Below are 13,401 nucleotides of genomic sequence, written 5' to 3'. Positions count from 1 at the left end.
ATAAGTTGATTTTTTCCAATCTGTTGGTCATTCAACAGATTGGAAAAATTTGAAATTGAATTTACCTCCCATGTTTCTAATTTTCTGGAAGAGATCTCTTGTCCTTCCTATTCTATTATCTTCTTCCTCTTCCATTCATTGCTTGTTTAAAAATAATTCCTGATCTCTTCTGGCTAACCTCTGGAATTTTGCATTTAATTGGGCATATCTCCCTCTATCACTGTTGCCGTTTGCTTTCCTTCTTTCTTGGGCTGCTTCCAGTGTCTCAGCAGACAACCATCTTGCCTTCTTGGTTTTCTTTTTCTTTGTGACATTTTTTGTTGCTGCCTCCTGAACAATGTTGCGAACTTCTGTCGATAGTTCTTCCGGGACCCTTTCTACTAAATCCATTCCCAAATCTATTCTTCACCTCCACGGCATATTCATTAGGAAGATTAGTGAGCTCATATCTAACTGATTTGTGGGTCTTCCCTATTCTCTTTAGTCTGATTCTAAATTGTGCAATTAGAAGTTCATGATCTGAACTACAATCAGCTCCAGGTCTTGTTTTTACCAACTGCATAGATGTCCTCCACCTTTAGCTACAAAGGATGTAGTCAATCTGATTTCAGTGTCAACCGTCTGGTGAAGTCCATGTACAAAGTTGTCTCTTAGGTTGTTGGAAGAGAGTGTTTGTTATGCACAGTGAGTTGCCTTGGCAAAATTCTATCAGCCTATGTCCTGCTTCATTTTGTTCTCCCCGACAATGCTTGCCTGTAATTCCTGGTGTCGTTTGACTACCCACCTTAGCATTCCAGTCTCCTGTAATGAAAATAACATCTTTGTTTGGTGTACTATCCAGTAGGTGCTGCAGATCCTCATAGAACTGATCTACTTCTGCTTTTTCAGCATCTGTAGTTGAGGCGTATATTTGGATCACTGTGATGTGAAATGGCTTACCCTGAATTCGAATTGAGATCATTCTATCATTGTTTGGATTGTATGCAAGCATTGCTTTAGCCACATCATTATTAATTATGAAGGCTACTCCATGCCTTCTGTGGTCCTCTTGTCCACAGTAGTAGATCTGGTGGTCATTTGATGTGAAGTGGCCCATTCCAGTGCATTTCAGTTCACTGACACCCAAAATGTCTATATTTAATCTTGACATCTCCCCAATAACCACATCCAATATGCCCTGGCTCATAGATCTTACATTCCAGGTTCCTATGGTGTGTTGATCTTTAGGACATCGGATTCGTCGTTCACCACCAGCACCATCGGCTGCTAGCCATCCTTTCAGCTTTGAGTTAGCTGCGTCATCACATCTGGGGCTAGTTGAACTTATCCTCTGTTCCTCCCCAGTAGCATTTTGACCATCTTCTGACCTGGGAGTCCCATCTTCCGATGGTATACCGACATATCTCTGGTTGTACTGATCCATTTAGTTTTCATGGCAAGAATACTGGGGTGGGTTGCCGTTTCCTTCCCCAGGGATCGTATTTAGTCTGACCTCTCTGCCATGACCTTCCCGTCTTGGGTGTCCCTTCATGGTTTAGCTCATAACGTCACTGAGGTGCTCAAGCTCCAGCACCACGACAAGGTAACGATCTCCTTTGCTGGAGAATTCATGTCTATCAGCATATGAAACAACCACTCAAATTGGGTCATTTTGATCATTGGTAACCGTAACAGAGGTTCTGTGAACATAAGGTGGATTTGCTGAAGTTAGGATGTTGGTTTTAGTGGCATTGCAGCTGACAATCCTCCCACAAGTTGTGTGCAAACCTCACGTTGTTAACTGTGGAATATGGGATCCCCTGCCTATTCTTCAAAGGTATTTTCAAGCGGGAGAATTCATCTTCAGTGGCCTCCTGTATCAAAGCATGGTTAACTCTTCTCCAAATGCCTTCAACAAAATACCTCCTAGGACAATATTTGAAAATGTTAGGTAAGTTATTAAAATGTATACCTCTATATACCAGAAGCCAGTTCATACTCTAATGAAGGAGACAAGAGGTGAAAGCAGGGGTATTAAACCAGCCTTGCTGAAAGAATTGCTGTTTCGTGGCTTCCCTCCACCCTCTTCTAACCGCATTCCTTTTCCCTTGTATATTGTGTCTTTTAAGATTGCAAACCAGTGGACAGGGAATGTCTTGCATAATTGATTATGTGTAAGATGCTCTGGGAGCCTCCTTGGCTAAGGAGCAGCATGAAAATGCTTCAAATACCTAATAGTAATTCAACGGTTAATAAACCTGCCATTCTAGGACCAGAGTTAAGATTATCTCGTGTTGGCTCAAGATACACAAAGCCAGGAAACTGGAAGCTAAGTCTGATGTCTTAAGTGCCATGCCTGATGCTCAGGAATGATGTTGTGCAATGTCACAAGTTGTGCTTGCTTACAATGCAAAAGAATTCCTCTGAAGTAGTCAGCATTCTAACTTCAGAGTGGAACTGAGCGTGCCTGACATAGCTTTGCCAGCAGTTGCTTCCATATGTTTTAAAGGGGCAAAAAAACCTTTAATAATGTTTGACCCACTGCTCAGAATATCACCAAAACAATGAAAAACACACCTCCTCAACAAGACAGACTAATGCACAGTGATTGTTTTTATCACAGTTGAAAGAAATATATTTTATGATGAGCCATAACTTGGAGTAGGAAATACAAATGTGTCCAGTTCCAGAACAGTTTAACTTGCTATGTCTCTCAAACTGGTTTGACATTTTGCACAAGTATGTACCCCTGCAGGTAGATGGAGGATGTGCTCTTTCAGGTAGTTAGTTCTACAGATGTCATCGTTATAATCAGTAGCATTCCGAGGCTTATAACTAGGGATGGCGGAGAATTTCTCCACGAATCTTCGGGAGGACGAGTGCCGACGCATTCGGCCCCCCGAGAGTGTTGGGGAAATTCTCCGCCGGCCCCCCGGCGCCCCCCGGGATGGGACTTACCATGGCCAAATGTCTCTCTCAGCAGCGGGTCCCGGTGGCGTTTCGGCGGCATTTCAGCGGGGGCAGGGGCAGCGTCTAGTCTCCCGACCGGCTGCCGCCGCTGCCATTACAAAATAAAAAAGTAAAGAAAAAGAACAACACACACACCCGTGATAGGGTACGTGATGATTTACGTAGCCTATTACGGCTAGATTTCCAAAGTCAGCCATGATAGGCTAAGTAAATCGTCACGTAGCCTATCACGGGTGGCTTTGGAAAAAAAAAAAAAGCACGCACACAAATGGCGGCGGCCCATGGGCGCTGCCATTTGCGTTCCTTATTTTGGCATGTCTAGTCTACGTAAAGATTTACGTAGACTACGGCGAAAATAAGGGAATGCAAATCGCGTTCACTATCATGAACCGTATAACGGGTTTTTATTTTTTTTTCTTTTGCGGCCGGGGAGGCGGGGCGCCTCCCCCCCCGGCATGAATTTCGGCTGGGCGAGGCGAAGCGCCTCCCCCCCTTGTCTGAACTTTGGGGGGAGAAGCGAAGCGCCTCCCCCCCACAGCGAAGCAAGCTGCGGGACAAGGTAAGTCCCGTTCGTCCATCCCTACTTATAACAGAGGAACATTTTTGTGTGTGACTCAACTTAAGTAAAGGGGCACTCCAGTGCCCCTTAGACGACTAAACGACACAACAGGGTTCTATACAACTATTCAAGTACAGATTAATAGACACTAATGAAAGGATATGCCTTGCCGACCCCGCTATTTGCGTTGCCCTTATTTTTGCTGTAGTCTACGTAAAGATTTACGTCGACTACAGCGACCAAATAAGGAACGCGAATGGCGGCTCCCTATGGGGGCCGCCATTTGCATACACACTTTTTTTTTTTTTTAAAGTCACCTGTGATAGGCTACATGACGATTTACATAGCGTATCATGGCTGACTTTGCAGATCTAGCCGTGATAGGCTACGTTAATCGTCACGTAGCCTATCCCGGGGGCATTATTTTTTAACTGTTTAGTTCGCTGCCACGTGAGGCAAGGCGCCTCCTCCCCGGCCTGAATTTCGGTCGGGCGAGGCAGGAAGCCTCACCCCCCGGCCTGAACTTCGCGGGGGGAGGAGCGAAGCGCCTCCCCCCCACCGCGAAAAGCTTCGAGGACAGGTAAGGGACTTTTGTGCACCCCTAATGATGCTGGGCTGGAGTCAGGTTGCATCAAAACAAACAAACAAAACATTCCCCAATACTGAGACATCCCCTCCTCCTAAACTGGTCAGACATGCCAAGCTCCACCTGAGCACCCCTGCTTGCTTCTCGGACTGAAAGGAAGTTCACAGAGGTTCCTTTTCCTTTGATTAATTTATCTCTAGTTGGTTATTCAGGGTAATATCTGTACAGCGCAGAGTAGTCAATTAAACAAAGGTGTCAGCTGGGTGCTCAGGACATGCTGGACCTGCTATTTAGGATGTGGAGAGTTTCAAGATTGGGGTATATTACCCACAGAGACAATGGACTGGCCAATTTGAAACATAACCCTTGTGACTCCGGTGTGTGTGGTGGTTTGTATTCTGGATGGCATTGTGATTATTTCTTTACTTACCTGGGAGCGACTTCTATTGATCAAATCAGCAGAGGAGGGATGCACACATTTACTAGGCTTTGTAACCTTTGCCAGAGTATTCTCCTGGTCCCACCAGAGTCCAGTGTGGCTGCTTCTGGAATCATCACAGATTGTGAGCCAAGATGTGGGGAAATGGAAATTCAGACAGCAGGCATGTGATATATGTGTTCAGAGTCAGCATGTGTGAAGCTTCTCTGCGAAAGAATGTACTCATAGAAGCATAGACGCATAGAATCATAGAATCATAGAATCATAGAATCATAGAATCATAGAATAGAAGGGTTGGAAGGGGCTTATAAGACCATCAAGTCCAACCCCTCTTAATATACGGAATTTAAAATTGGAACTACAAATGGTAATAAGAAGATGCACATCACAATGCAAGATATTTACTAAGTACATAACATGTCTGTGAAACAAAATGAAAATCTCTTTCTAGTGTAATGACGGATAACTACCAGCACATCTTGGCCTTGGCATTTGCGGTGAAGGAGATCAATGACAACCCCCAGCTCTTACCCAATATCACTTTGGGATTTGAGATTTATGACACCTATTCAAATCATAGGCTGGCCTATCGTGCCATGATGCAGTTTATTTCCCCGAGGAACAGACTTCTCCCCAACTACAACTGTGGCATCCATAGAGTCCCAAGAGCCATCATTGAGGGGCTTTTTGTGGGTATCTCTCACCAGATAACTGCTGTTTTGGACATTTACAAAATTCCACAGGTAGGAGGCTGGTGTGGATTGTAACCTTAACAGTTAAGCTTGCAACACTCAGTGTAGTGCATCAATTGCACCCATTCCTGGAGATGTCTGATCAGGCCATGGCCACACACATGCCTTAGTTATATCCTATGTCTACTTCGGTAACAGGGTCCATGTGGAGCTGCCTTTGAAAGTGTTCAGAAATGTCAGTTGATCAGATCCAGGATGCTGCAGCCAGAAGCATCACTGGGGCTGGTTACAGGGAGGGAGCACATGACTCCCTTGTTACAGCAACTTCACTGGCTTCCGGTCTGTTTCACTGGCTACTGCTCTGTTTCCAGACATGATTCAAAGTGCAGATTAGATCAAAACTGAAAGGAGATGACCTATGAAGTCCCATACAACTTGGGAGCAGACTACATGACTTAATGCAGTTTCCCATAGAAGTATCCCCAGGTGTTATGAGCTTCCGGAGATTCCCTTCTTTCAGTTCCACCGCTCTCAGAGGCATGTTCGGTGGGCACACAAAAGAGGGTCTTCTCAGTGGCTGCTTCCAGGCTGTGGAATTCCCTGCAGATGGAGGCTAGGTTGTCTCCCTCCAATCTCTGCTGTCCTTCCAGTGACAGGAAAAGATATTTTCATTCAACTAGTCCCTTGTCATATAAACTGGTTTACTGGTGGAGTGGGTTTTATTGGGTTGGTGCTGTATTTATTTCTTTTCTTGTTGAATTCTGTTTTTAATCTGTTTGGTTTTATGATTGTTTTAACACAGTTCATTTAAAACTTGGTTTAATTATTGTTAACTGCCTTCAGTGCCATCTTTAATAGAAAGTGGAGTATAAATCAGTTATTTATCAACTAAATAACTGATAAATATATACACTGATTCACCCATTCCTTTTCTTTGCACATGTAACTTTGTCGATTGCTGGCGACAGGCATGGTTAGCACCAGCCTCAGCAAAACTGGCGTATAATACTTCACTTGGGACTGACTCGTCCCTCTCAGGTGAACTCTCTCTTGGAACCATCTCAGTATGGACTTTCTGTGCCAATCCATTTATCCCTGATTCCCAGTCACCATGACTGCAGGGCATTTCCCCTACTACCACTTTGAAAAAGATTTGATCGACTTGCTGATCCTACCATCCTTCATATCACTTTTGTCTCATGTTTCATCAGCTTTTCCTCAAGTTGTGCTGTGCTTTCCTGTCTTCCAACTCTATCTTCAAACACTCCAGCACATTTTGGCATTTGAGTGAACTTGGAAAGCCCTTAGCACAACATGTGAAGCCAAAATATTTTGTTTGTTTACTGAATGTAGAGATAAACAATGATGCTGATGATGATAGATCGATAGATCGATAGATCGATGGATAGATAGATAGATAGGTAGATAGATATGATGCCACTTGGTTAAAATATTCAGTGTACATTGTTGAAGAAATGAATTCTTCCACTGATCATGTAATTGTCATATTCCTTCCATGAACCAAGTGTAATTCTTACAATCTTAAGTATTTTTAATATTTTTATAAGTCATATTAATGAAGAAAGAAGTCAGTTCACAAATAAATACAGAAATAAAATAGTGAGGAAAAAGCAACGTAAGGAAGTGAAGAATCCACATGGGATTTTGTAGGAATATCAGGCGTAAAATGGCACAATATAATCTTTTTTAAAAGTTCAGTTAACTTTAGGGATTAAGAACTCTCATTGAAAAATGCACACCTCCATGAAAGTGTGCTCCCTAAACACTCCTATTTCATTTTGATTCTTTTTTTTTAATGCATATCCCACAATTCCCTTTCCCTGAACTGTCTTTAGCTCTTGTACACATTTGACCCAGTGAGGATGGATCGAAACCAAGTCCGTTCCTTGTACCGGATGGTCCCCGATGATACACATCAGCACAGGGGAGTTCTTAAATTACTGTGCCACTTCAAATGGACATGGATTGGGTTGCTTGCTGTGGATAGTGTAAATTTAGAATGGTTCATGCAGAACATATTTCCAGTATTTTCCCAGAATGGCATTTGTTTCGCTTTCATGGAATCGTTTACCAATGTAGGTTACCTTGCTGAGAAGGGAGAGTTCATGAATTGGGCACTGGGGATTTATGGGAAAGTCATGAACAGCAAAGCCACGGTATTGGTCTTTGATGGAGATGCTCCGTCTATGCTGACCTTAAGATGGCTGCTGAATCTATCACAAATGGCAGATACAATACAAAAGCCAAAGGGGAAAGTGTGGATTCTGACAGCCCAGCTGGAGTTAAAATCCTATGGCAAGGAAGAACGCAGGTGGAATATACAGAACTTCCATGGAGCGATATCTGTTGGGGTTCACTCAGGTGAACTTAAAGGTTTCCCAGAATTTCTTCAGAGTAGAAACCCTACCAACAATAAAGATGATGGATTTATCAGAGACTTCTGGTCACATGCATTTGAATGTGTACTCCCAGATTCTGTTCTGGGAAACACAGGAGGGGAGAACTGCACTGGAGAAGAGATGATTGAGAGCCTTCCTAGGAATATCCTTCCAATGAGTGTAACTGGTCACAGCTATAGCATCTACAATGCTGTCTATTCTGTGGCTCACGCTCTACGTATGATGTATTCATCCAAACGAAAACGCATCGAAGGAGAGAAAGAGAAAATGCAGTCATGGCAGGTAATGGCTTCAACCATCTAATGTGGTTTTCAGTTTTACATGAAGGACACAGTCCTATAGAGATAGTGGGGAACTCCTGAACTTGAAGGATTCTGACTATCCTATGCAGGGTAGATGGCACACGCAGGGGATAATCTCCTCCTTCCTCCAGTTGCCCTGCATAGAAACAAATGCAGTCTCTGATTGGTTCTGCTCCAGCAAAAGAGAAGAATATCTTAATTTGAAGACAGATGCCATGGGATGCTGTCTTGACTGGCCAGCTAGCACCACAGCACCTTCCTTTGGTACCAGGCAGGGAGGAGGATGAGCTGGTGCCCCCAAGGGAATCTTAGAGTAAGAACCTTGGTTAAAATTGCTATGGATTTCACCAAATGCCTTGTGCATCTTCCAAAGAGTTGTGTCAAGAATATAGGATGCTGTAAAGGAGCAATCCCATTCAGAATATATCTACAGCAAGGACAACCCCCCTCACCTCCATTTTGCTATGCATTTTCCACCTCTGGTCTGCCCCGAAGTCTGGCCCTGGAGAAGCCAGCTGACAAACTTGATTATTTCTGCAGAGCGCAGGACCTGAGGTATGGCTGAGTGGTGGACCAGCTCAGATCACCACCTTCCAGTGGAAGGAAGACAGACACACAATGGGACCCATGGCATGTGCGCATCCTCGTGCATGCATGTGTGTTTATCTGTGCAAAATATTCCTTTCCTTCTTCTCTGCTTCCCTCTTTCTTTCTTTGAAATGTGCATGTTTTCCTTTTCTATCTAGCTCCACCATTTTCTGAAACATGTCTCATTTAACAACAGTGCTGGGGACATGGTTTCGTTTAAGGAAAATGGGGAAATAGTTGGAGAATTCGATATTATCAACTGGGTCACATTCCCCAATCAATCCTTCATTAGAGTGAAAGTTGGAAGGATGGATCCCCAGGCTCCAACAGATCAAGCTCTGAAGATTCATGAAAATGACATTGTTTGGCACCGCTCATTTAACCAGGTAGGACTTCAGTGCAGATGTCTTGGGATTTGGGAATCATACCAAGGTCGGTATTATTTATTACTATTGTTCCATTTATTACATTTATATCCCACTGTTTTTCCCCCTTGAGGAACCCGAAGCAGCATACATTATCCTCCTCTCCATTTTAGCCTCCCAACAGCAACTCTGGGAGGTGGGTTGGGCTGCGAGTGAGTGACTGGCCCAAAGTCACCCAGTGAGCGTCCATAGCCGAGTGGGGACTAGAACCCGGATCACCTGACTCCCAGTCCAACTCTCTAGCCACAGCACCACACTGGCTCTCAGTAAGTGGTGATGACTTTGAGGGATGTTGTCTCTTGTGAAATGATACATTGAAATGTTTTGTACTGAAAACCACAGTGAATGACCTCCCCCCCCCCCCGTGCGGCATGTGTGTGTTTGTGTGTGTGTCTATGGATTCCATCCATTATCTACAGTGACACACTGAATATCAGGTTTAGCTCATTTGTACAACTCTGGCATTAGAAACCTCAAAAGAATTGCTCTGTCCTTGTGAGGGAAATCATGTGGAGTTCAAGCAAACATCTGCAAGTGTACACACTATGAATCTTTCTTTCTTTCACTTTAAATCTCCAGGAGTCTGTGGTCTTCACAGGAGCCATAACACCTCATATCATTAGTGTGTTTGGCATGCAACAGTGGATCCCTGATATCATGCAATGCTAGGCTTCACATAGACACAATGGATCCCATTGCTTTTGCTACATTTGCCACAGTTAGAAAACTGCTCGTCATGCTCAGGAAACAAGCAACCATTTCAGTATACCATAGTGCAGGGCCACTTGTAGTATGCTTAGGTAATTTGGGAAGAATTTGTTTTGTAAAAAAGGAATAAATACATACATACATTTTCCTGAACTCTCCGAATTCCAGTCCCATGCTTCTGAAGATTAACATTCTCCTCTTTCAATTGAGGGAATAGGCCCAACCCCTTTCGATGTGCAATGACAAGTGTCGCCCTGGTTATCAGAAGAAAAAGAAGGAGGGGGAGCCATTCTGCTGCTACGACTGCATTCCATGTCAGGAAGGGAAGATATCGGATAAGCATGGTGAGAGTTGTAGTATGCAGAGATTCTGAACTTAATTTCCAAACGTGGTTTGGCTTCTTCCCATTTTTGTTTGTGGCCTGTGTTTCAGTTTGTTTGTATGGGGAAAGTGCACTCTTGTCTAATGTTGGGCATTTTTAAAGTTGTGTATTCTTAACAGAGAAAATGTTCCACATGTGAATAGAACTGTGTGAATTTGAGAACATTTTTGGAGAACATGCAGTCCCATTCATGTTTCTTGTGAACATGGCACTTCAGAGTGATTTGTGAACTGAACTGAAATTCCAATAATCCCCCAAACATATTGCTTTTACTTCAGAGAAAGATCCATGCATTTGTGGAGTTCAGTGTGGCATTACTTTTGCTTTGAAATCTGATTTGTAATTCCCGGGGGGGGGGTGTATAGATAATATGGTGTAAATACCTGTCTCCCTTAAGGCAATTGTATTACAGAAGTGGGGCACCACAATTCTTTGCCCAGTGAGGGACTGCCTTCATCCTGCCATAAGGAGGATGAAGCCATACGATTGGCATAAGATTGGTCAAAATCCCCCGATATCAGGATACATGATTGTTTTAACCCTAACAAACATAAAGAATGCAGAAGTGAGTCAAGGGAATAAGCATATATAATGCTAACCACATGAGAATCCATCACTTCAACTGTCATGGCAAAAGCAAAACTAGTTGGATGTACAACACAATGACGCCACATCTGTTGGGAAAATAAGAAGCCCACCACACACTAACCAAGGCACAAGAAAGGATAGGAGAGAGATATATGTGTGATATAGATAGATGACAGATTGTAGATAGATAGATAGATAGATAGATAGATAGATAGATAGATAGATAGATGGATGGATAGACTGACAGACAGACAGACAGACAGACAGACAGACAGACAGACAGACAGATGATTCAGGGAAGCCACAATGTTTACACAGGACAAATACCGGTCCTAGGTGAAGTTCATGCCAAAATAGTTAATTCATCTCCCTTGAGAACACATATAACCTGTAGAATCAATATCGGAAAAAAGGTTCTGTGCTCTCATCATGTGTCAATGTTAGGGTCAACTATTCCCAAACATAAACACAGAATATAATACCAGTTCAAGAGGAAGTAATAAGATCTTTCTCAATTTATTCCTTATTATAATTGCTTTATTAAAAATGAAAAAAAACAACAACCCTGAAGTTGCTTTACAATATGGTACTTTCTATGATTGATACACATTCTCCCCACCTTTCTTTTTAGACATAGATGACTGTTTTCCATGTCCAGCTGACCAGTATCCAAATAAAGAGAAAAACTTATGCATTCCCAAAATCGTTACCTTCTTGACTTATGAAGAACCTTTGGGGACCAGTTTAGCCATTGGTGTTCTTTTCTTTTCTTTGATCACCCTTCTGGTGCTAGGGACATTTATGAAGCATCACAACACTGCTCTTGTCAAGGCCAACAACAGGAACATCACCTACATTCTCCTTCTCTCCCTCCTGCTTTGCTTCCTTTGTGCAATACTATTCATCGGCCAGCCACAGACGTTGACATGTCTTCTTCGTCAAACTATTTTTGGCATCATCTTCTCAATGGCACTTTCTTCTGTGTTGGCAAAAACCATCACCGTGGTTCTGGCTTTCCTAGCCACCAAACCAGGATCGAGAATGAGGAAGTGGGTGGGGAAAGGCCTGGCCAACTCCATTGTTCTTTCCTGCTCCCTTATTCAAGTAGGCATCTGTACTGCGTGGCTGACAACTTCACCTCCATTCCCAGATGTCGACATGCACTCAGGAACAGATGAAATTGTCCTAGAATGCAATGAGGGCTCTGTGACTATGTTTTACTGTGTCCTGGGCTACATGGGCTTCTTAGGCCTTGCCAGCTTCTCTGTGGCTTTCCTCTCCAGGAAGTTACCCGATACTTTCAATGAAGCCAAGTTTATTACTTTCAGCATGTTGGTCTTTTGCAGTGTTTGGTTATCCTTTGTCCCAGCCTACCTGAGTACCAAGGGAAAATACATGGTAGCTGTGGAAATCTTCTCAATCTTCACTTCCAGCGCTGGGTTGCTGAGCTGCATCTTTTTCCCCAAGTGGTACATTATTGTCCTGAAGTCTGAGCTGAACAATAGGGAACAGCTGATGAGGAGAAATGATTTCAGAAAGTAAGGGTGCAATTCTATTCATCTTTAGACTGAAAAAATTCCTACAACTCCCAGTATTCCCCAGACAGCATTGTTGGCTTGGGAATGCTGGAAGTTGTAGGACTTTATTCTGTTTAAACATTCAAAGCACAGTTTAAACATGCATTGCCTTTTAATTTGGTTGTACCAAGAGCTGCTTAAAGAATAAAAAGCATCAAAAACAAACCCAGTACCATCGGATTTGGAGTGTTGGTGGCCAATGGACAAGAGGTTTTATTTAAATTCTGCTGTGGAACATAGCCTAAAAGTTTGTATTTTACATAATATAGGCTTTGCTACCAATGAGTTTTAGCTAAGAGGCATTTCTCTTTACATATTCTTACAACCTGAACTTAATTTAAGCCTATTCAACTCAACATGAACTTTCTCTCTGTTTAAGCTCACTGAAAATATTGAGTGCGTGAAGTGATAAGTCCAGTGGGTAATGATTAACTTCAGGCATATGTCTAGTTTGTCTGGGGTAATAATGGGAGTAATGCCATGCCTCAAAACAGCTTGGCTATATAGATAGGAGACCATTTCTTTCACAGTAAATATGCACTATTTATTATCTAATAGTGCTTCATTTTAGTATACCAGCGGTGAACTTTTTGCGAGCGGAGATGGGCCAAAGAAGATGCAGACAACTAGCTTGGGTTGAAAATTGGGCCACATTTATTGAAATACCTGCAAAGGGGTAATTAGGACGGGCATCTAACTGTGTCAGCAGCTAGCTGGCACTTCTTGGGCGAAAACACACCCAGTCTGAGGGGTGGCGGTGATCTCGCCATCCCTCTGGACTGCCACTTCCGGGGGAGGTAGACCTTCCAGTGTCACCCCCAACCCGATGCCACACAACGCGTGGGTGAGTGAGTAGATGGCAGCGGTGGCAGCCAGTCAGAAGACCAGCCGCCGCAGCTGCCACCGCCCAGAAGTTCCGCCCCAGGTAAGTCTTGTCCTGGGGAGGATCCGCGGGGGGGCGGGGAGTGGCAGGCCATTCCACCACAGATTTTGGGGAGCCGAATGAACTGTCATTTGGCCTCACCATGATCTGTGGCGGAATTCTCTGCCATCCCTAAAAGGGTTAACTAGGACGTGCATCTATCTGTGTCAGCAGCTAGCTGGCACTTCTTGGGCGAAAAGATACCCAGCCTGCGGGGTGGCGGGGATCTCGCCATCCCTCCGGACTGCCCCTTCTGGGGGAGGT

General features: G+C 43.6%; 1 protein-coding gene across 1 annotated transcript; it reads left to right on the top strand.

Moving 5' to 3' along the window:
• The first annotated feature begins 6,691 nt into the window (after window positions 1-6,691).
• LOC146341828 (vomeronasal type-2 receptor 26-like) lies at window positions 6,692-12,371 on the top strand. Its single transcript, XM_084808425.1, has 4 exons — window positions 6,692-7,927; window positions 8,694-8,921; window positions 9,886-10,012; window positions 11,270-12,371. Exons 1-4 carry the CDS (start codon window positions 7,109-7,111, stop codon window positions 12,178-12,180), a joined length of 2,085 nt encoding a protein of 694 aa, XP_084664551.1. The 5' UTR covers window positions 6,692-7,108; the 3' UTR covers window positions 12,181-12,371.
• Window positions 12,372-13,401: the final 1,030 nt, after the last annotated feature.

Source organism: Heloderma suspectum, chromosome 6, assembly GCF_057233095.1.
Source record: "Heloderma suspectum isolate Gila_16-S chromosome 6, 16-S_ref, whole genome shotgun sequence".
In the NCBI taxonomy this organism is placed as follows: Eukaryota; Metazoa; Chordata; class Lepidosauria; order Squamata; family Helodermatidae; genus Heloderma; species Heloderma suspectum.
The sequence above is the reverse complement of the archived record's forward strand: the minus strand, read 5'-3'. Positions and strand labels throughout refer to the sequence as shown.

Bases quoted from the DNA above. Each gene is read 5' to 3' on its own strand.
- LOC146341828 (XM_084808425.1), top strand. From the start codon at position 7,109: ATGGATCGAAACCAAGTCCGTTCCTTGTACCGGATGGTCCCCGATGAT. The intron at 7,928-8,693 runs GTAATGGCTTCA...TTTTCTATCTAG, and splicing joins AGAAAATGCAGTCATGGCAG to CTCCACCATTTTCTGAAACA. The intron at 8,922-9,885 runs GTAGGACTTCAG...TTGAGGGAATAG, and splicing joins GGCACCGCTCATTTAACCAG to GCCCAACCCCTTTCGATGTG.